General features: G+C 32.5%; 2 protein-coding genes across 2 annotated transcripts; both read left to right on the forward strand.

Moving 5' to 3' along the window:
* The first annotated feature begins 2,560 nt into the window (after positions 1 to 2,560).
* On the forward strand, positions 2,561 to 3,469 carry LOC112507842 (auxin-responsive protein SAUR50-like). Its single transcript, XM_025112570.1, has one exon. The coding sequence runs from the start codon at positions 2,611 to 2,613 to the stop codon at positions 3,100 to 3,102; it is 492 nt and encodes a 163-aa protein (XP_024968338.1). The 5' UTR covers positions 2,561 to 2,610; the 3' UTR covers positions 3,103 to 3,469.
* Positions 3,470 to 8,320: 4,851 nt separating this feature from the next.
* On the forward strand, positions 8,321 to 19,884 carry LOC112507004 (isoamylase 1, chloroplastic-like). Its single transcript, XM_025111382.1, has 11 exons — positions 8,321 to 8,704; positions 10,652 to 10,834; positions 11,013 to 11,102; positions 12,427 to 12,579; positions 13,850 to 13,941; positions 16,722 to 16,863; positions 16,938 to 17,045; positions 18,592 to 18,677; positions 19,172 to 19,243; positions 19,337 to 19,463; positions 19,773 to 19,884. Exons 1-11 carry the CDS (start codon positions 8,339 to 8,341, stop codon positions 19,830 to 19,832), a joined length of 1,479 nt encoding a protein of 492 aa, XP_024967150.1. The 5' UTR covers positions 8,321 to 8,338; the 3' UTR covers positions 19,833 to 19,884.
* The last annotated feature ends 2,814 nt before the right edge of the window (positions 19,885 to 22,698 follow it).

Genomic DNA, 22,698 nt, shown 5'->3' on the forward strand with positions numbered 1-22,698 from the left:
AAAAAAAAAAAAAACACTATAACTTTTAGATATTTAATTTTATACTATACATTTCTTTACAGAATTTTATGATACTTTTAATTTTATATTTTATTCAAAAATAAAAACATTATCGTTTTTTCAATACTATATAAAATTGTATTATAACATCAAGAAAAACAAAATAAAACAAAACATTAAAATCAAAATATATCTCGTTATATTGTATGAATATCATTCTAGTACTAAAAAAATATTCACTAAAACAAAGATTGAAGGATCGCCAAAAGCTTTCTATGAACAATCACATCAAAAGTTTTTTCATGAACCGACATATGCATTCTATATCGTTATAAAAAAAGTTTATCCACATTCATCTTATTATTATTATTATTTTTATTAATATATATTATTATTACTAAAAAAGTACTCGTACAATATAGCGAGATACATCTCAATTTTAATGTTTTTGTCTCAATCGATGTTATAATACGGTTTTATGTGGTTTTGAGAAAATAATAATGTTTTTAAGTTTTGGAAAAAATATAAATACGAAATATCATAAAAATGAAAAAAATATTGATATTAGTACGAAACTAATTATTAATTTTTTTATGTATTTCTTTATATTATTTTTTATTTTTGGTTTAATAATATAATTTTTTATGAAGATAATGATTAAGTATTTTGTTAGAACTCAATAATTATCCTAATTATATTTTAGATTTTTTATATTTAAAATGAGATGTTTATCCTCTATTTGATTATGTTTATCTGCAGTTAGTTATACGAATTCAAACATGAAACTTTAATAAGTTATACATATGCATAATTTACTTGTAATCTTCAATTTTAGGTAATATGTATCAATAAATAGTAATTCATGCATAAAAAGTGGTATTTAAATTTTTTTTATTAAATATTTTATAATATAGTATAGATTATTATATATTACATATAAAATAATTTCTTTTTCATTAATATATTATTATTATTATTATAATATATTACATATAAAATAATTTATTTTTTATTAATATATATTATTATTATTATTATATATTACATATAAAATATTTTTTTTTCATTTTCGAGAGCCAGGACCTTATGGTCAACTCAAAGGAATCTCATAAAATCGGGTTTAGATATTATGGTACAACTAAAAGGGTAATCCGATAGTGTATCGAAATACATTTTGATTTTAATATTTTGTTTTATTTTTTTTAATGTCGATATAATACGGTGTAATTTCCTTAATTCAAATTTTTTTATTTAATATGAGATATTTATTTATAATTTAATTTCTTTATTTTTTTGTGTTTTGGTGTAATTTCCTTAATTCAAATTTTTAATTATAATTTAATTTAGGTTTAGTAACAAAAAAAATTTAATTTAGGTTTAATAATATAATTTTTTATAAAAATAATAACTAAGTATTATGTTTAACTCAATGATTATCCTAATTATATTCTAGATTTTTTATATTTAATATGAGATGTTTATCTAATATTTGATTATGTTTATCTGCAATTAGTTACACGAATTCAAATATGAAGCTTTAATATGTTGTACTGCACAATTTACTTGTAATCTTAAATTTTAAGTAATATGCATCAATAAACAGTACTTCGTGCATAAAAATGGTTTTTAAAAGTTTTTGTCAAATGCTTTATAATATAGTATAGATATTTTTGTCATTATCATTTTACTTTTTTATTCTCATCTAGATATCTAACCCGTTATGCGAGTCGACTGATCATATGATGACCATCCACTTCACGAGTAGCCTAGAGTTATCGCATTTGAATCTCCGTGACCATAAGAGAATTTTTTATTTTTCCTTGAATTCGAACTTGACACCCCCAGATACTTTTGACCTTTGGAGCCTAAACTCAAACCAATTAAAGACCATCCTTATGATCATCATTATTATTGTGTAGACTTAAAAGAAAAGCAGGGACAACGCAATAAAAGTCAACATTTTCACAAAAAATAAAAGAAGAGAGCATCTCCATAAGATATGCTATATTTTCTCTCACTTTCTCGAAATTTGGAGATTTATTCATTTTTTCGTATTTATTTATTATTTTCATAAAAGAGTTTAACATACTTGTTAGAACAAACATTTTTCTTAAATTTCCAAAAATTTAAAACAACATCGTTGTTGAAGATTCTCAGACAAACTGAAAAGTTAAAATAATAAGAGGTTGTTTGTTTACTTCTTAATAGTTTCATTAAGAGACAGTCTCTGAATTGTTAAGGGGTGACTCTTGTTTGGCAAAAAAAAAAAAGTTTGGGTTCTAAAACCCTCTGAATAATTTTGTATCCTAAACCATTCAGCGCCTTAATTTCATTATAAACAATTATATTTTATTTTCCTATTAAATATATGAACCATTAATATATTAGATGTTAATATATATAAAAATTATATTACAAAAAATAATATTAAATTATATTAAAAAATAATATAAAAGAATGAAATTTAAATATAAAAGGAAAAAGGTAGCAACTTAGTTTTATTTCTATCGGAGATGCAGCAGAATTTGACTCAAATTCCTTCATCTCTCTTATTATATTTCAACTTATCGTAACCCTTTTCCAACTGCCGCTTCGAATCTCTCCTCTCCAATGGCGTCTGCTCTCAAGAAGGGAAACAAGATCAGCCAAATCGTCCGCCTCAAGCAGGTCATGCAACGATGGCGTCGCCGCTGCATCAACACTCATTCCTTCACCTCCGATTCCGATTCTGAAATCGACCGCCAACGACGTCGCATCCCGTCGCCTGGATCCCTTGCTGTCTACGTCGGCATTGAGAGACGCCGATTCGTCATTCCGACCAAGTTTCTGAATCTGCCGGTGTTTCGGTCGTTACTCAACAAAGCCGAGGAGGAGTTTGGATTCCAGAAAACCGGGGGATTAGTACTCCCTTGCGATGTGATTTTCTTCAAGAGGTTGTTGAAGGCTTTGGAGAGGAACGAGGGAGGATTCGGTTCGCTGGATTTAGACGATTTCACGGCGATGTTTGCCGATTTGACGGTCGATTCCGTTTCGTATTGTAAGGATGCTAACAATTCTAACTGCCATAGCTTCAGTCCTCTGTTACAGAAAACTAGGGTTTGAGCCGAAGGTGCGGCGTGTTAAATGCCTACCCGATCTTGTGCAATGTCACAGGTTCGTCTCCCGTCTCTTTTGTCAATTGGGAGTAGGCGTAGGGTTAGGTTTTTCAGTTTTGTGCATAGATGGTGGATTGATTGAATTCGGCCCCTTCTAGTTTTCTCCAATTTCCCATCCCAGCATCCTTGAACCCAAATCTATTGATGATGTTGATGTCTGATTAAAATTGGGTTTCAATGAGATGAAGTTATCCCAATTTTGGGGGATGCTAGGTTTTTCTTTTTCAGTAACAAAATCATGTGGGACGATGGTAGTAGTTGCGATTGATGATGATGATGATGATGAAATATTTTGTAGTTTGAATTGATGATGAAGTTATGTTCCCCTTGTTTGACTATGTTTGTTGCGTAGTTTGATGCTCGGCGTGATTCTAGCCTTCCTCCCTAATTCTGCCATTATTATTTACTTAGAAAACTGTGTACCTTGTTTAATGGCTAAACAAGCATAGTCATACCATTTACCCTTCAACAATCAACATTCAATTTACCTACTTTTCCAAAAATATTTTATTTCAATCTAAACATTAACGAGTAACTAGAAGGGTGGTGTCCGATTCGTTTTAAAGGTTAAAAATACCAGGTTCAAATCTAAAGAGAAATAAAAATTTATTTGTGACCATGGAGGTTCAAATGCGGTCACTCTAGGCTATCTGCAAAGCAGGTGGCCGCTGGATATCCAGGTTAATAAAAAAAGCATTATATGTTAATTTTTTAAATTATAAATAAATTCTGTAAACAATTTTTTTTAGAAAGTTGTAATGGTTTTTTCTTTCGTTTTCTTAATTATATTCTTGTACGTTACAATCAAGTCAATTTCAACGTATTTATTTAGATCGGGTAACTTCTAACGTATCGGTTAATTTTTTTTTCTAGAAAGATATAATATTACTTGATGATGTTATAGTTTTTTTTAATATCTTATGGATGTTTAGATTTTTGTATGGGATGACGTTATATACATCATTTTTTATATCAAAATCATGTTAAATCATGCATTGAAAATGTAATATTATAAGGGACTGTTTATCAAACGTTATTGGGTGGTTGTTAAGCATCTTAAACCTGATAAGTTTTTATCTGGTAATAGTTTTTTTTCCTTGCTTACCTGATAAAGCTCTCAGTTCTTGCTATGTCTTTTGGTAAGATTCTTGATTTTTGTCATATTTAATTGATATTGATGTATATGAGAATGAAATTAGTAAAGATAGGTGCGTATATAGTGATGTATTTAGCCAATCCCTTCGGAAAATTGTTGTAAACTTGACGTTTTAGATATATCTTGTTAATAAAATTTCAAGAAAACCAATCTTATTTGGTATTTGTGTAAATTAAATAGAATGAAATTAATTTTAAATGTAATAAATATTTGTAATATTGTTAATATAAAATATAATCGATTTTGTAAATATGGTATTTATTAATAGTATCCAATATTCTAAATTTGGAAGAATTATGATTACTATTTAATTATATTTTAAAAAGATTGTTATGACTTTGGTTATTTTGTAACTTATTTTCCATAATTTTAAAATTAGTTTCGTTCAGAAAAAAAAAAAAAAAAACAATTACGTCTTAATTTTCTTTCCCACCATAAAGTGTGATTTTGCTATTAAATATTTTAAAATATAAATAATTTTTATGATATTAACATGTATCTGGTAATAATTAACTCGACCTTTTTAATTATTATTAAACTTTAAAATCAACGTTTTTCTATGTATATTTAAAGAAAAACACACGTATTTAGTATATGAACCCAATCAGGTTGATAAAAACCCGACCACCAACCGTCTACATAGACATTAAAATATGTGTCTTTTTAATGTCATATAACTCAAAAGGTTGATTTTGAAAGTATATATTCGCGGTTTGAATATCGAGTTGAAATGATTATGAAGAATTTGTCATTTTATATACGTGGGTGCGTGCGCTCAATTGTTTTGCCGAAGCATAGGTGTCTCGTACACACATTAATGAAGTTAGAGTTGAATAATGAGTTTTACGAGCTCTTAGTTGAGCTTTAAAGCAATGTTTTTGAGTTAAGAACGAGTTCTATTCATGGCTGGTTCCAAGTTACTGGAGCTTGAATTTCATTTCAAAACAAAATATGCAAACTATTAAAACACATCGAGCTCAAGTACAATTATGAAAAAAAACGTTTTGACTTCAAAGTCGAGTATTTATTTTCAAACGAGCCCACAAATCATATTACTCGACTTGTTAACACCTCTATTTAAGGCCGTCGGGCCTAAGGGAAGGTGCATTATTCAAGGAAGACTGTCAACATAATTATGTGCATTGAATTGACTTCATGTAACGAGTGCAATTTAACCATTTGAACATGGTCTGTTTATCGTCATGCATATGAAATTCCTCCCCCCCCCCCCTGATCGTACTTTGGATGGTAGGTCAGTGAATAGGTATTTACATGTGAATACATGGAAATATTTCGATGCAACTCAGTTGATGTCTAACTTCCGTCTTTATTTGATGAAAAATTTAAGGTTTTACAATAAACATGAAGTAAATGCATTACGACAATGTTATACTTGTGTATGTGGGTGATGAAATACCAAACTGGTAACAAAGATAAAAATACTACAAGTTGGTGACGAAAAATAACCTAGAAGTTGGCGATGAATAGTTGAATATATTCGTAAAAACAAATCAGGTATTATAAATAAGCTGTAAAAATTAAAATGATGACTTATGGAAAGACGTAAACGACTACATCATGAAAGAAGTATTTCCATGTTACATTTTCGTTAATGAACGTTTAAGAAAATGTCATTATGGAGGTTATGTATTTAAATACCAACATATATCATATAATATATCTAGAGAAGTTCATATGTAACTATATAAGCATATAATATCATATTATCTATACTATCTGTAAGGGTGTCCGGGCCAAAGTCCGACTAATCCCCGATAATTTTGGAGGCTAAACATAGCCCCACTTAAATGTCGCCAACACTCCCCTCCCAGGGCTCGAACTCGGGTTCATGACTATGCCATGCCCAAGCCTTTACCACTAGGCTGGAAGGTCTTTGACATATTATCTATACTATATTATAAAACATTTGACAAAACTCTTAAAAACAATTTTTTATGTATAAAGTACTGTTTATTGATGCATATTACTTAAAATTTAAGATTACAAGTATAGTACGCATGAGTACATTATATTTAAACCTCCATATTTGAATTCGTGTAACCAACTACAGATAAACATAATAAAATACATGATAAATATCATTTTAAATATAAAAAATCTAAAAAATAAGTAAGATAATCATTGAATTTTAACATAATATTTAATTATTATTTTAGAAAAGCATTATTAACAAAAAATAAATTAGTTCGTTATTAAACTTCAATTAAATTATAATAAAAAATTAAATTAATAAAATTACATAAAAACGAGAACTTTTAATAGTTAATTTGATAATAATATCGATTATTTTTTTTCAAAATTTTATGATATCTTCAAATTTATATTTCATTCAAAAATAATAACATTTTCTTTTTCTCAGAACCACATAAAATCGCTTTATACATCGATAGACCCAAAATATAAAACGAAATATTAAAATCAAGATGTATCTCGCTGCATTCCACGAGTACGTTTCTAGTTCTATTAATTATTTTGATTTACAACAAATTATATTAAAGTAGAACTTTCATTAAACATTTATTCAAGAAAATCATTAATCTATACTATATTGTAAAGCACTTGGATAAAATTCTTAAAAATCATTTTTAATGCATCATATGCTGTTTAATGATATATATTACTTAAAATTCAAGATAAAGTAAATGATCCATAAATACAACTTTTTAAAGTTATATGTTTGAATTCATATACCTAACCGATGAATATAATCAAATACAAATTTTTAAATATAAATAATGTAAAATATAATTAGGATAATTATTAAGTAATGCTTGATTATTATCTTTATAAAAAATTATATAACTAGATCTAATTTTTTTTTGTTATACTTAAATTAAGTTATAATAAAAAAATATATTATTAGACCTAAATTAAATTATACTAAAAAATTGAACTAAAAGTTATACAAAAGATGGTAGAAATTTTTGTCTTTAAATTTATATTTTATTTAAATATAAAAACATTATTATTTTCTCAGAATTATACAAAATTATATTACAAAATAAAACATTAAAATTGAAATGTATCTTGTCGTATCGAGCAAATATGTTTTTAGTTCTTTTAAAATAGAGTCGTTGAACATTTATTCTGGTTTTTAAAATAACAAATTTGAATTATTTTTCTTTTTTCAAAATTAAAATTTTAATCAGTAGTTTTTAAAATATAAAAACATCTTGAATAGTTATATTATATTCCTTCTTTTTAAATTTAAATCTTTTATATCCTTTTTCCTATTTTTTATTTAAAAACAGGTTTAAGGAAACAAACTTTTCCAAAATCTTAAAATATTTAAAACAGCAACACTGAGATGATCCAAAGAGTTAAAAAGAAAAAAAAGGAAATTTATTAAAACAATTATTTTTTAAGGTTGGTTTTTTTATTAATCTGGATATTCAACCTGTTATACGAGCCGATTAATCCTAGAACGACCATATGTTTTGCAAATAGCCCAAAGTCACCGCATTTGAACCTCCGTGACCACAAAGGGGATTTTTATTCCTCCTTAAATTTGAATCTGGGACCTCCTGATATATTTGACCTTCTAATAATTTTTCTTTTTAAATTTATCAAAATAATCATAGGTCTGTAAAACCGACGTCTGCAATTACAGACCTAGCTAAAAGACAAATTTTTTTTACACTTTTTACTCCTATCCGTAAAAAAATTACATTTTTCATACAGATCCGTAAAATTTTTTATCCAAGTTTGTAATAAAAAAATTATATTTTTCATCCGGATTCACAATTTTTTTTATATAATTATAGACCTAAAACTATTTTGATAAATCTCGTAAAAAAAAAATAACTAAAAAATGAAATTAATTGGTAAAAATAATTATTTTAATTAATTTTTGAAAAAGGAATTAACCGAAAAGTATGAGGATAGGGTTTTAATGAATACTAAAAGAAAGTAAAGAAATAAAAGTACAAACCCCAACCCCACATTCATGCTCACTTCAGGCATCTCTCCTGCCAAAACCTGCAACGACTCCAATCTTCGAGCATCTATGGATGCTTCTTCGATGGAAAAACTACTTCCATGTGCCTCATACTCTTCGATTCACACACCGAAACTCACTTCTACGCACAATTTTGAATTCCTAAACCCCAAGGTACAAATCAAATGGCCAACCCGGAGGAATCACAATGCCTTGGTGGTTAATGCAAGCGATGGAGGTGTAGGAGGAGAAGTGGATACGGCCGTGGTGGAAAAGGAGAAGCCGAAAGCATTGCCGCCTCGGTTTCAGGTGTTACAGGGTTCTCCGACGCCGTTTGGTGCCACAGCGAAAAAAGATGGGGTCAATTTTGCAATATATTCACGCAATGCCACATCTGCGACTCTATGCTTGATGACTCCCTCTGATTTGCCTGAGGTATATGTTTACCTTTTCTGTTTGTTTTTACTTCATCTTTTTTTGCATTATTTTGTTTTCGGTGTATGTACACACTGACATGAGTATGTTCACACTGACATGAGTATGTTCATAAGATTGGGATGCTTCACCAACACAAGTGTAATTATGTAAAAGAGACATTTTAATGCACCACCTGTCACTATCTATAATCGATCCTGAATACTACGTGTATAAGGAAAAAGAACATTGCAACCGCTAGATAGAATAAATCTAGTGCTTTCGCAAAAAAAAAAAAGTATTTTCATCAAATCGGATTCATTAGTATCTGTTTTTATATTCATTATTACCCCTTCATTTAATTTCTTAAACATTTTGATTTAAAACATTTAAGTTATTGTCTTGTGATTTTTGTGAAAACCCCCCTTTTCCATTGGCTGTGGCCGAATTCTCAAATCAGCCATTACATATTTGCATCAAATGCCCCATCATAGCTTAAGATATTACCAATGTACCCGCCAACTGGATAAACAGATCAGTTAAGTATCTGTTTTGTCCAACATGATATTGGTGTCGGCAAAATATAGATGACTTGGAACATTTTAAAATCTATCGGGTGTATAGTTGTGATCATCTTTCTTCTCTTTTGACACTACAGGGACTATAATCAGTCTTATAAAATCTTCAGTGCAGCATTAAACATTGTTTGGTTATCTTGCAACAATTGATCAAGTGATATGAGTATATACTGAATCCTTGAGATCTCAACATGGAAATAAACTCATGTCAAATTGTGTTTTAATCTTCCTTCTCTTTTTAGTAGCAAAGAAAGCATGGTAAAATTCACACAATTCACATTATTTTTCCAAGCAGATAGATACCTTGGAATTTTAACTGCATGGGTGAAAGATCTAATTTCTGAAATATTTATAAACTGGCTCTTACCTGGGCTAAATGAACCATCAAGAGCCAACTTGTATTTCAAATATGGGAAGTAAAACTTTTCAAAAAAAGATCCCTGACACAACTACATGAGCCTAAAGCATTTGTCTGACACGTCATCGTTTGGCTATATGTGGGGCCTATAGCCATTCTGGAGATTGAATAAACCTTTATTTGTTCAATTTCCAAAGAGAGATATTGTAGCTACTAGTTCTTCATAAAGAAAAGGATATTAAAGCTAGCAGTCCACTCTAGAAAACATGCACCACTCATTCGCATGTGGTACTCCCCCTGAACTTGCACTTTTACATGCTGTATTCATATAATAGAAGATTCAACTCTTTGTAAATCTTAAAGCATGAGTAACCACACCATGGGCCATGGCTTGCTGAATCTACATTCGGCATCGAGTTTGCCTGGAAGAAGAATGTAAATTTGACATATGAAGTTTCAAGGTTGCTATGCTTTTTGCCTATTTATATTGCCATGATTATAGTTCTTGCGTTTTTAAAGGGATGAAGACAGTGACCCTAAACCTCTAAATACCTAAATTAGCATGTGATCAATTTTTAAAAATCGAGTTGCCCACATCATCAAGATTTTGCTAATGGGATGCCACATTGCTATATTTTACATGCTTAGACCAGTGGTACATGGATGGATATCTAAATTTTGATGCCACATTGATGCGGTTTTTTTAATTAACGAGTAATTTGAGTATTTGACCATAGTTGAATAGGAAACAAAGGTGGTTTATCTAATTATGCATTTGTAGAAGTACAACTTATCATTTGTAATTATTAGAATACTTAATATACAAAATATGTACATATGAATAGATCTTATAATCTGCAAGTATATATTTTAGGATATTTATTTTAGATTATCTACTTTGTAACTATAAACAAACGATCCTTGTCAACTTTGCAGTTAAATTACTGTGTTGGAATCTTGGTGCATATTGTATATAATAAGTTATTATTAGTTCATAGGCGTGATTGTTTCTATGATTCTCACTTGATGCAGAAAAGAGTTACTGAGCAGATACCTCTGGATCAACTTACCAATAAGACTGGAGATGTCTGGCATGTGTTTCTGAAAGGAGATTTTACAGACATGCTATATGGCTACAAATTTTCTGGAGAGTTTTGTCTTGAGGAAGGACACTACTATGATTCTTCTCAGATCTTATTAGATCCTTATGCTAAAGTTGGTAGCCTCTTTCATCTATTATGTTCGAATTTTTATAGTTACTCAAATTGTTTAGATACAATATTCTCTTCCCTTTATCCTGATTGTGCTTGCACCTTGGGACTTGCACACATGCTCAATTTCAATATACCTTCTTAAAAAGTGATAGGCGTTGACCTTCTTGGTGCTTATTCAGGCTGTTGTAAGCAGGGGGGAGTTTGGTGTTTTAGGACCTGATGATGATTGCTGGAGCCAAATGGCATGCAAAATTCCTACCATTCATGAGGTACTATCATTCTTGATCATTTCAATTTCTCAAGAACATATGAATGTCAAAGTTTCCTATATGCTGCTCATAATTGAATGTCAAGTCTCCTAAATAATATGCACATCTTGCTAGTGACATTATGTATGGCTATCCACCCTAAGATAGCAATCTTATAATGATGTCATTTCATTTCGTATTTACTATGCGTGCCCTAATAAATGATGTCATTTCATATGGTATTTACTATTTAGTATGCGTGCCCTAATAAATGATTCATTAATCACAAACCTATATGGTAAGCGTGCCCTAATATATTCTCTAATCTATTGAATCGATGGAATTGAGTAAGATATGAGAACAAGTTCAATGAATGATCCACTCTACCAATGACACTCTTATTTTTGTTGTATATTTTATTTCCTTTTACCCTGGTCCAAGTCTTCCCACTCAATTGAGTGACACTTCCTTCCAACATATTCTTTCCTTTTTTTCTCTTTTTTTATCTCTCATCTCTCATAACTTGTTACTTTATTATCTCTCTTTACTCTCGTTGGTTGCAATTACTTTTCATGTTTTCTTGCTTTATCATCTTGCATGTCATTGTTTCAATTTTGTATCATCACTTACTTATAATGGGAATATTTGAAAGACAAATAGTTTAACCAGGCTATGTGATGTAGGACGGGAAATTGAATGGAAGGTTTTGGGGGAAACTATGGAATCCACTAGGGATTTGCAACATAAAGGCTTCGCTCCAGAAGTTAATTCAGTCAATAAAAGTAATGAATTTGATCAGAAACAACATACCATTTATCCATCCCATTTATTGCGAATGACAATTCTATTTATAATTAAACAGAACCCTAACACTACATGGACGGCAGGAAATACCCAGAAGGCCAAAATGCTGTCAATGAAGAAATACTTGGTTCTAAATGAAATCCCAAGTACTAAATAAAAGCTAATATCAAAATATTCTACCCAGTTAAACACTAGGTAAAGTAAAATAACATCTTGAAATTACTATTTACGCTAATCTCAATATCTCGTCATCATGGTAGGACATAAAGGTAAAGTATAATTTTAAAGAGGAAAGTGGAGAAATATAATTGGACAGGGGTTACTTTTTGTATTTCTTCAGTAGATTTGAGAATCAAAAGTTACATCACTTGATTATTTAAAATAATTGGCATCAACATGTTTAATCTTATTGGCACATTTTATTTGTTTATAGAAAACAGGGGATAAATGTTATTTTTCTTGATTCATCACATTCCACATCATACCACTTCTTGCTGCTGGCTTGTACTCATTATATGTTCAATATGAATGTTTGATTTAGTTTGACTGGGAAGGAGATCTACCTCTTGCATTCCCACAAAGAGATCTGGTAATTTATGAAATGCATGTTCGTGGATTTACAAGGCACGAGTCCAGCCAGACAGGATCTCCTGGCACTTACCTTGGTGTAGTAGACAAACTTGATCATTTGAAGGTACATGTAGAATATACTTTACCTTCTATTGTTTCATTCTGACCTTCGAGTTGGTATCTTAAAGCACTGACAGGGGAATCCTAATCTATGATTCTGTGTGACATAATGGGCTTAATTTTCCCAAGATACAGTATATAACACGACAATGATATGTTAATTGAATTTCCTTTTGATGCGTATAACTTGTTTCTATCTGTATACACAGTTACACACTAATATCTGTTACCCCCTTCCTGTGTATGTATGCATGTGTGTTTGTACTGCTGTTGCATGCATTAAATGGAAATCATATTCATTGCTAACTTTAACAAGCATCAAGCATACATAGTGTTTTTGCGGCAACTTGATTAATCTACTTAGGTGCCGTTTACCAAACGCTTACCCGAGTAAGCGCTTACCAAGCCACTATACTTTACCGGATGAATATGGCAAGGACTAAAAATCTTACCCGGTAAGAGTGAAGACAAGAATCGAGAGTCTTACCTGGTAAGTGAGGACGAGGACTCTTACCATGGTTAGCGCTTACCGGGATAAATTGTTGCATACGATGCGTTTTAGTGAACAAAATCTTACCCGGTAAGTACACAATTGTGTTGAATTTTATCGGTAAGTGCTTACCGGGTAAGTGTTTAGGTAAACGGCCCCTTAGTATTTTTGTAGGTAGCGTTCTCAAAAATAAAATAAAATGGAAAGCACCAACTGCAAAACACAATTAACTTAGCAGGAGTGAAAGATAGGTACTCAACTCATATGTTACAAAGGTTCTTTTAACATCAAAACCAACTTTCTTTATAATTTGCCTGTGAAACTTTTACTTTTCAACCTTTATTGTTAATATGATAGGAGTGTGTGGATTGTCACTGTCCATGTCATTTAGTAGGGTTTTGCCTGTTTATGTTTTCTTTTAGTTTCTTTGGGTTCATTTTTTAGCCTACTCCAATTGGTTTGAAACAAAAGACTTGTTCTAAACTAGGAACAGATCACCAACTAAATATAGTAAATTAGGAAAGCTAACATCCGCACACCAGATTAAATGTCCATGTTATTAATTTAGTAATTTCTTTTCCCTTTTTTTCTTTCTTGTTCTTTTTTTTTCCTTTAATAGGAACGACATTATGAATGCTATAGCTGATGTATTGGGATCTTTGATGATTTTTCTTGCAATGGTTCTTGCATTGCGGGGTACTGTTATTTAGCTTCCTTTCATATTGAGCAACATGAATGGTCTATACTGCATATGTTTTTGTTAAAACTATTATTTCTGGTATAGGAACTTGGTGTGAACTGCATAGAGTTGATGCCTTGCCATGAGTTCAATGAGCTGGAGTACTTCAGCTACAATCCTGTCTTGGGTGACTATAGGTACTCAAATCCTCCTTTCGGAGAAACTTTTTTATGTTAATGCAGGTGAATTGCACATACCCTTCAACTGTTGAGGGTTGATTGTGGTTACATGGGAGTAAGCGCAGAAAGTTGATTACAGTATCATATACTTATGAAATCTAGGCCTGGCAAAATAAATGGCTATGGAGTGTCAACACAAGAACTAAAGTGAACAATTCCTTGATATTATTAATAAATATGGACCAAGAATGGAGTTAAAATATTACTTTCTGTTGGTTTTCAAAATTTCGAATTAATTTTGAATCAGGGAATGTAAAATTTTAAAGACAGGAGTTTTTTATTTTTCTTCCATGAGAAAAGTCCATGTGGTCTATGATCATAAATAAAGGGCACAAATCATCCAGATCAATTAATATTTTTTACCCATGACAGTCCCCAAATGGCCCTCTTCATATTTGAGAAGGGTTACGAAGGTTTGTAAGAGTTGGAGTAAATATTTCGAGTATGTTTGGCAAGTTGACCAACTTTGCAATGGAACATTTTATTGATGAATAAATGAGGGGATAGTTTTCCGAGATAACCAAAATTTACATGTCCAAGGCAAGAATGCCATAACATAACAAGATTTTCATTATAGTTAGAGACGAGATCAAAAGGGAAATTTTAGTTGGAATGGAGAACAAAACCTTATGTCGTTATTTTTGAACTTGTTTACTTGTAGGAGAGTCCTTGAGAATCTAGAGTCGGCATGCATTTTAGCACCGACAATCACCTTCTCTGAACTCACTACCTGAATTCCACAAAGATTTGGATGGAATTTACACCCACATTTTGGATGTCTAGTGAGTTTGCTGATTGAGGGTCGGTTGCAATTTCATTTAGGAACAAAGAGAACATATGAAAAGAGAAGATCGTCTCATAGCTTTATGGACCCTTTTCCTATCACTTTGAAGAGGGAACCATCTTTAATTCTGACCGTGTAAGGAATTAGCACATGGTATGAAGGTGTTGAAGACTTGTAAATCACCAGTCATGTGGTTGGATGCCCCTAAATCCACTATCCATGGACCGGTGCAGTTGGAGGTTGTAGCAAATGCATGAGATGTAGTATCTTGATGATTCATGACACTGCCATTTTCCTTGGCTGAAGACAAGCTTGGCTGCTTTTTAATCTGATCAAATAGTTTATAAGTGCATCAATATGATTCTTCGTAAAATCGCTGACTTCATTGACGCTCCTTCAATATTGGTAACCATGTGTACGTATGCTTGATCAACTCGGCTTCTAGCTTTCCAATCGACATGCGTTGGGTTTTTAGCAAGTTTCACGATAATGACCAGGTAGTTTGTAGTGTTCACATCTTGGTCTTCCCATTCAAGATTTGGTGTCTAAAGAGGATGAGTGATTGAGCATAGAAGATCCATCTGAGTGTGATATATAGTTCGGCACCATCAACCTCTTAGGTTTTCTGAGGGTTTAACAGAAAACCTTTTGATTGGAGGGAGGGGTTTGAGATTCATGATTCTGCTTCTGACTTGATCAAGCTCGTTTTTCTCTCAATGAGTTCTTTGTAGAGACCAACATCATTTGGACACTTCTAAGGATATACCTAAAACATATCAAGATGTTGCCAATACCTTGGTGAGTGTTTAGTAGTATTGCGTAATATTTGAGTTTCCTTGCTTGGGTTCGAATAGTTTAGCTTATGTTTCAAAGAGTTGTGAAGTGTTTGCAGAACTTGAGTTGGTCACTGTCGGCATTCTAAATTTCTTGGCCAATTTGATAAAGAAGAAAATTTTCTCCAACTAGTGGAGAGCATGAAGTGGATTAGCCATGACACCACCAATCTCTAAGACATAAATGAGGACGGATTGATATAATTGAAGGTAGTTTTTATGTGTCCGCTGAATTTGTGACAAGTGATTGGGACAGGAGAATCATCAATAACTTGGGAAGAATTTGTGAGAGGAGGAGGGGTCGACTAATCTGTATTCCTGAGGAAGAAGAATCCACGAGAGTATTCATTGATGATTGGATGATGGCTTGGAAAGTGTGGCAGCAAGGAAAGCTAGGTTTCAGAGGTTAGCTCTGATACCATATAGAAGTTTGTTACTGAAATTTTCTCTGCATTATACAAATTTATGGCGAAAATATATATACAAGGGAAAGCAGATCTGCTCCTTATTCTGTGGAAACCAAATATCTGAAACTAGGAAATTATTTGTGAGATTCTGTTGTGAAACAGAATTATAGAAATTAAGAAAGAATATGCAAAATATCTAATTTAGCATGGAAAGAAAATGCTTTACACTATTTTTTACATCATGATATTCTACAAGTAATAGCAAAATAGAGGAATCTTGTGGACCAATATCAGTGCTATCAGTATTTTTTTTTTGGTTAACCTGGATATCCAACCCGCTATGTGAGCCGACTAATCCTAGGGCGACCACCTGCTTTGCAGATAGGCCTCACCGCATTTGAACCTCCGTGGCCACAAGGGGATTTTTATTCCTCCTTGGATTTGAACCTGCTATCAGTATTTTAAAATGATTACGAATGGACAAAGTTGTAATTTAGATCAAAACTTTGTCAAAAAGAGAGATGTTGCATCTAGTTATGGATATCCAGAAAAAGAAATTATTGCAGTTAATTTGGGATGGAGGGAGTATATGACATCTCTTATGTTTCCAATAGTGAATTTAGTTGATCGTATTCATGTTGCAAGTTGCTTCGATGAGTAAATCTTTGTTTTAAAGTACTAGTACATCATATGGATTATCAATCTCTTCTCCAGGTTAAATTATTGGGGGTATTCGACTATCAACTATTTTTCACCAATGTCGAGATATGCATCTGCTGGTGCTAGTAATTGTGGCCTTGATGCAATAAATGAGTTCAAACAGCTTATTAAAGAGGCACACAAACGTGGAATCGAGGTGACAACTTGTCTCACAGGTTTATTTGCTTTCTTTAAGTTTTACGAGTTGCCATCTAATTCAGATTTTTACAGGTACTCATGGATGTGGTTTTCAATCACACTGCTGAAGGGAATGAGAATGGTCCCATATTGTCTTTTCGAGGTGTTGATAACAGCGTCTTTTATATGCTTGCACCTAAGGTATAGCAGCATTACTGTATTTCTTTTTACTTGTGAAGTTGAAGGAATATGAATTGTCATTTTGCTTCTTTAAGGTATTGATGATGTCTTTTATATGCTTGCACCTAAGGTTTAGCTGCAAAGGCTTTCATACCTTTCTTATAGAACTTATTTGCAAGTTGGGTACACTGTTTATATTTGAACTCCCACTTACTCGATGTCTCCTAAGATTTCCTATGTCATGTTTGGTTTGTAGTAATGTAATGGACTAATATGATGGATTGAGAAAAATGTGTTTTATATTTTCCGTTTTCAGATGGAATGGAATGAAGCATTCCCCAAGGAATGTGATTCCTTCCATTTGGTTGATTTTTGTTCCTAGGGGAAGGACTGTTTTTTGTCGATTTCATCATGCAATGTAATGAAAATTTACAATGTTACCTGTTCTTTCTTTTTTTATAATCTTCAATTAATACCAATCTTTCCAAAAATAACTAGAAAATATATATTTTTCCTTCTAATCTTATTTGAGAGTTTCTTTAAATTTTTATTCTTGTAAATAAAATTGTCAATAATTTTTATAAATTTTTTTAACAACTAGAAGTAAAAAATTACACATGTATTTACATATAGTGTACACAATTGTTATGAAGATCACTATTTATCGGAAGACTGGAACAATGGAAATGAAATAATCAGATTTACAGAATACGTTTTGTAATCTTTTTTCATGATTGTTAAAACTTAATTTTAAAGAAACTTTAAATGTTGAATGAATATTTGTTAAGTATCTGAAATATATTTCAATGAACACATAATACTTTTAAATGCAACTTATTTAATAATATATCTCAGTTTGAATTAAAAATATTTATACTAAAGGACATTTTTGTCCTTGTTTACCAGTTTATTTCAATTCAGATGTCTATTCATTGATACCAAACAAAATAAATCACCCATTCCATTTCTACAAGCCAACCAAAAATGATAATGGAATGTAATGGTTCGTTACTTCATTTCATTACCTTGTCCATTTCTTTCCTTTGTCATTTCATTTCATCAACCAACCAAACCCATAGAAGCTAACAATACGGCTATATACGTGAACCACACCAATATGGAATTATAATTAACTTGTTGATGGCTTAGATATGAGAATAATGACTATCTTAGTCAAACATATTTCAAACTCCTAAGAGTTGGCACATAATGGATATGTGGATTTAATTAGTACTCATTGGAATTGACATAAATCCCCCCCGCCCTGCCTCCCCAAACGAGAAGGAAGAAAATAAAACAGCCACTTGAAGCTGCATTATATTTGATAACTGAATTAAAATCAGCTTTTGATCTATATAACAGCAGATGCCAATTTTTGCCTTTTGTATAGATACTCTTATTTGAGGTGGATTTGTGGGTGGTAACCTAGGTATAATTAATTACCAATCCAAAGCAAGTATCAAAAAGATGTGGAATCTAGCATCTGTTTCTGTCCATGGAACTGTATATTTTTTATCCACAAGGATATATAATGAGCTTGAGGCGAATTTTATACATGGTTTTGCAGGGGGAGTTTTACAACTATTCAGGTTGTGGAAACACCTTCAATTGCAACCATCCTGTCGTACGCCAATTCATAGTAGATTCCTTGAGGTAGATAAGATACTACTTACATGAACCCCTACATGTTTTTGTGTGTAGGCTTGGGAAGGTGTGGTTTGTTGAGTGTGCTTGCATGTGCACCATATATCTATAACATGATTTATGGTTTTAGTTTTGAAGTTATGTTGATGAGACAAAAAGAAGGGTATCTCTGCACATTATTGGTAGCGTGGCATGTACAATGAGAAAATTTCTCTATTAGTAGTAACAAGTAAATTTTGTAGAAAGTTCTCTTTTTATATTTGGAGGATAATGAGTGAAGTTTTGCACTATTCTATTTTTCATTAGAATTTCGGTTCTTTAATCTTTATAGTTTCTATGAGAAAAAGAGCCACATTTTTTTCTGTTTTTTTTTTTGTTTTTGTTTTGAATTATATCCTACACCAATAGTTTGCCATCAAGGACTGGTTCTTCTTTTGGAACTAATACATATGCATTTTGATTCTCAATTGAGTAAGTATATGTTTTATGAAACCTTCCTACAGATATTGGGTAACGGAGATGCATGTCGATGGATTTCGGTTTGATCTTGCTTCTATCCTGACAAGAGGCAGCAGGTTATTTGGTCTACTGCACACCTGATTCTTATATTGCTGACATTACAAAACACCACCATTCATTTGCTCTTATTATATGCAATCTGGTTTCAGCCTCTGGGATGCAGCAAATGTATATGGGAATCAATTAGAAGATGATTTGCTGACAACTGGATCACCTCTCAGCAGCCCACCATTGGTTGACATGATTAGCAATGACCCAATACTTCGAGGAGTGAAGGTAATTTGTGTGGATGCACCACCAGTTATAAACTGTGTGTCATGATTCAGGTGCCTTTTATATCGAAGTATTTGAAATAGTTAGAACAAATGCTTCCCCCCATGAATAATCTGCTGGTAGTTCAACTTATTCATTTAAGCTACAAGTTGAGCCGTTCTTTTATTGCTTGTGACTTGTGAGTACAAACGTTTATTGGTGATCATTCTTATCTTATTAAGACTTTAACAACTTTAGTTTCTTGTTGAACCGGCCTTTCTGCATGCCCATTAATTTATGCTTATGCTAGTGCTATAAAATTTCTTTTGACAGCCTGTTAATTATATCATGAACCAATTATGCTCGTTATTTCATGACATTTCCAACAGCTAATAGCTGAAGCATGGGATTGTGGAGGCCTTTACCAAGTTGGCATCTTTCCTCATTGGGGCATTTGGTCGGAATGGAATGGAAAGGTCTGTTCACATGCTTTGTTTTTTATATTTATTATACTCTCTGGTAGCTTTGTCATTTAGAATAGAATGCAGAAATATACAAGGCAACAGAAACATTTTGTATTAGATATTTCCATTAGCCATTGTATCTTTACTAATTTCTTAAAATAGTGGCAAACCTTGATAATTGAGGTCAGACTCATAATTGTAAGCTTTTGTTTATTCTAAAAGATAATCGAGGTCAGACTCATAATTGTAAGCTTTTGTTTATTCTAAAAGATAATCGAGGTCAGAATCATAATTTTGTTTGCACGGAAACCACACAGGCCTCTTCTTTTGTATTTTATACTAGTTAAATGTTGTGGTATTCCCTTTGTGAATTTGTATTTGTTGATTTGCATCAATTATGATGGCTACTGTTAGTCTAAACTATGAATACCTGAAGTAAGTTGAATTTTTGGCACTGGAATATTGTGGCACATTGTGCCTGATCATTTAAAAACTTTTACTTAGAATGGTTTTTAAGAATTCTTGAGCCTGCTAATTCTCTAAGGAAGGTATGGCTGGCTTGGCTTTTACTCCTTGAAGCTTTTTTGAGGGAGGAGTCAAAGGCAGATGCTTAAGCTTATTACTTAAAAGTTGCATGATTGATACTATACGAGGTTCCTTCTGACAAAAATAAATAAATTGAGAAGCCATTGGTCTTCACGGAAACAGCCTCTCTATCTCTATGGGTAGAGGTATGGTATATGTGCATCCTACCCTCCCCAGACCCTATGGTGGAACATAGTGGGTACATTTGGTTTGGTTTGGGAAAATGGAGGCAGTTGACAGGCAGTTTCCCACACGAGTTTTAGTATCTTCTTAATCTGGAATGCCATAACTACTTTGCAGTCTGGTCAACTTCAAGAATTTGATCTAGGCTAATAGGATGAAATGAAGATCAAATTGTGGCCTCCAAAACTAATATCAGCTGTGAAAATCAGATAGAAAGAATAGAGAGAAATTGAAAGATGGTATGTTTCCTAGTATTTATTAATAATCACATCTGTGCCATATTATCATATCTATGGGCACTATTCTCTCCATAACAGTCTCTTGTATCGCCAATGTTAGGTATCAGGTGATAACAGAAATAGAACAGATTCTCCTCAACCTTCTTCTGGGCTTCTGGCATGCTGGGCTGTCAAGTTTTTTAAGAGGCTTGGACCATATGCTAGATAATACGGCAGATATTATCTTTTAAATCTTGAGCTGGGTTATGTATGAATCAGTTGGTCCCTGTTCTTGCAATGCATATGCAACATTGCCCTCCCCATCCTGAGACAAGGACCTCAATGATCAAATGATGGATGCAGTTTCTCCATTAACTTAGCTAATTCCCATAGTTTCTTCTGCATGATTATTTTTCCATTTGACAAGCCACTAAATCTTGGCATGGTTCTATTTTTCACCATTCTAGTGAGGGTCTCGGGTTCTATGTGAGGCGTTCATGTGTGAAGCTGGTAGTTCAGAAGAGAGCGTCAGGGGACCATGATGTTTAGAAGGGAGACATGGGATGTTGGGTGAATGGAAGCACTAGGAGGTAATTACAACTTGTATTCAACTTGCCACTGTAGCTGTTATAGGGTAGGTTTCATAATACTTTGCTGACAGCTTTTAGTTGGCTTTGAATTCCATTGAGGATTGTAAGGCTGTAATTTGAGGTATACCAGATTGCCATTCTCAAATTCCCTTGTGGATCTATGCTTATCTGGCAACTATTTTGGGATTTAAGCAAGTTTTGCTTCAGCAACTGAACTGTGTTCTCTCTGGCTGTAATACTCCTATCAACCGAGTCAACCTTTCCTTCACCAGGTGAATAAAGCATATGAATAGGTGGGTCCCTGGCCATAGGCTATCTCATAAGGAGCATATCTAATGGCTGTATGATACTATGTGTTATACCAGAACTCTGGCAAAGGAAGCTGTTTGCGTCCATCTGTAGCTTTGGAGGAAGACATTACGCAGCCATCTAAGCATCCATTGAGATAAGAAGAAAATGTGATTGGAGGCGTTATTTTTGTGAACCATTATATCAACTGTTAGGTAGCGTTTGGGACCTGCTAGACATGACTGAACAAGACTGGACAGGTTGTCTGTCTAGTGTTTAGCACCTTGGTTTAAAAATGCGCGCATTATGCGTTGTGATAATGCGCGATGTGTGTGATGCGCTGAAGAAAACGCATCAAAGGGTCTGATGCGTTGCGATTCCATGATGCGATCGCATCATCTACGCATCTCACGATGCGTGCATCACTTATGCATCAGCGCATCATGTATGTTGCATTTTTGGGCTCCCTTTTTCAGTTTTTAGTTGGGCTTCTTAGTTAAGTAAAATAGAACTCGAGACTGTTAGCGACCTAATAGAAGAAGCCAACAGTGAAGAAGTAGAAGTAGCACTGTGAGAGACCTAGCATCGCATATCAATTAAAACGCGACGTGAGTTGTTGTCGATACTCGACAACCAGCAAAGAAGTAGACAACGAACTCGCATCGCATGTTGAAGAAGTAGAAGTAGAAGTAGAAGCAGCAGCAGTAGTCGATAGTCGACAACCAGCAAAAGATCGACAGCCAACAAATAGAAGAAGAAGAAGCTCGACAGAGTAGTAGTTTGTGTAATCTGTACTTCTGTTATTCCGATTCACGAACTTTTTAAGATTCTAATGCTACTTTTTTAACTACTTTATGTTATAAATGAAGTATTTTGATAGGTAAGTATTTTTAAGGTAAAAATTGATATGTAGAATTAATTTATAAATATT

Source organism: Cynara cardunculus (genome assembly GCF_001531365.2).
Source record: "Cynara cardunculus var. scolymus isolate 2C chromosome LG 2, CcrdV1, whole genome shotgun sequence".
Lineage (NCBI taxonomy): Eukaryota > Viridiplantae > Streptophyta > Magnoliopsida > Asterales > Asteraceae > Cynara > Cynara cardunculus.

What these genes read in the sequence shown, in the direction of transcription:
- LOC112507842 (XM_025112570.1), top strand. Translation starts at nt 2,611, where the DNA reads ATGGCGTCTGCTCTCAAGAAGGGAAACAAGATCAGCCAAATCGTCCGC.
- LOC112507004 (XM_025111382.1), top strand. Translation starts at nt 8,339, where the DNA reads ATGGATGCTTCTTCGATGGAAAAACTACTTCCATGTGCCTCATACTCT. An exon ending in ACAAACTTGATCATTTGAAG is followed by an intron (nt 12,580 to 13,849) that starts GTACATGTAGAA and finishes TTTCTGGTATAG; the next exon opens with GAACTTGGTGTGAACTGCAT. An exon ending in TTCATAGTAGATTCCTTGAG is followed by an intron (nt 18,678 to 19,171) that starts GTAGATAAGATA and finishes ACCTTCCTACAG; the next exon opens with ATATTGGGTAACGGAGATGC.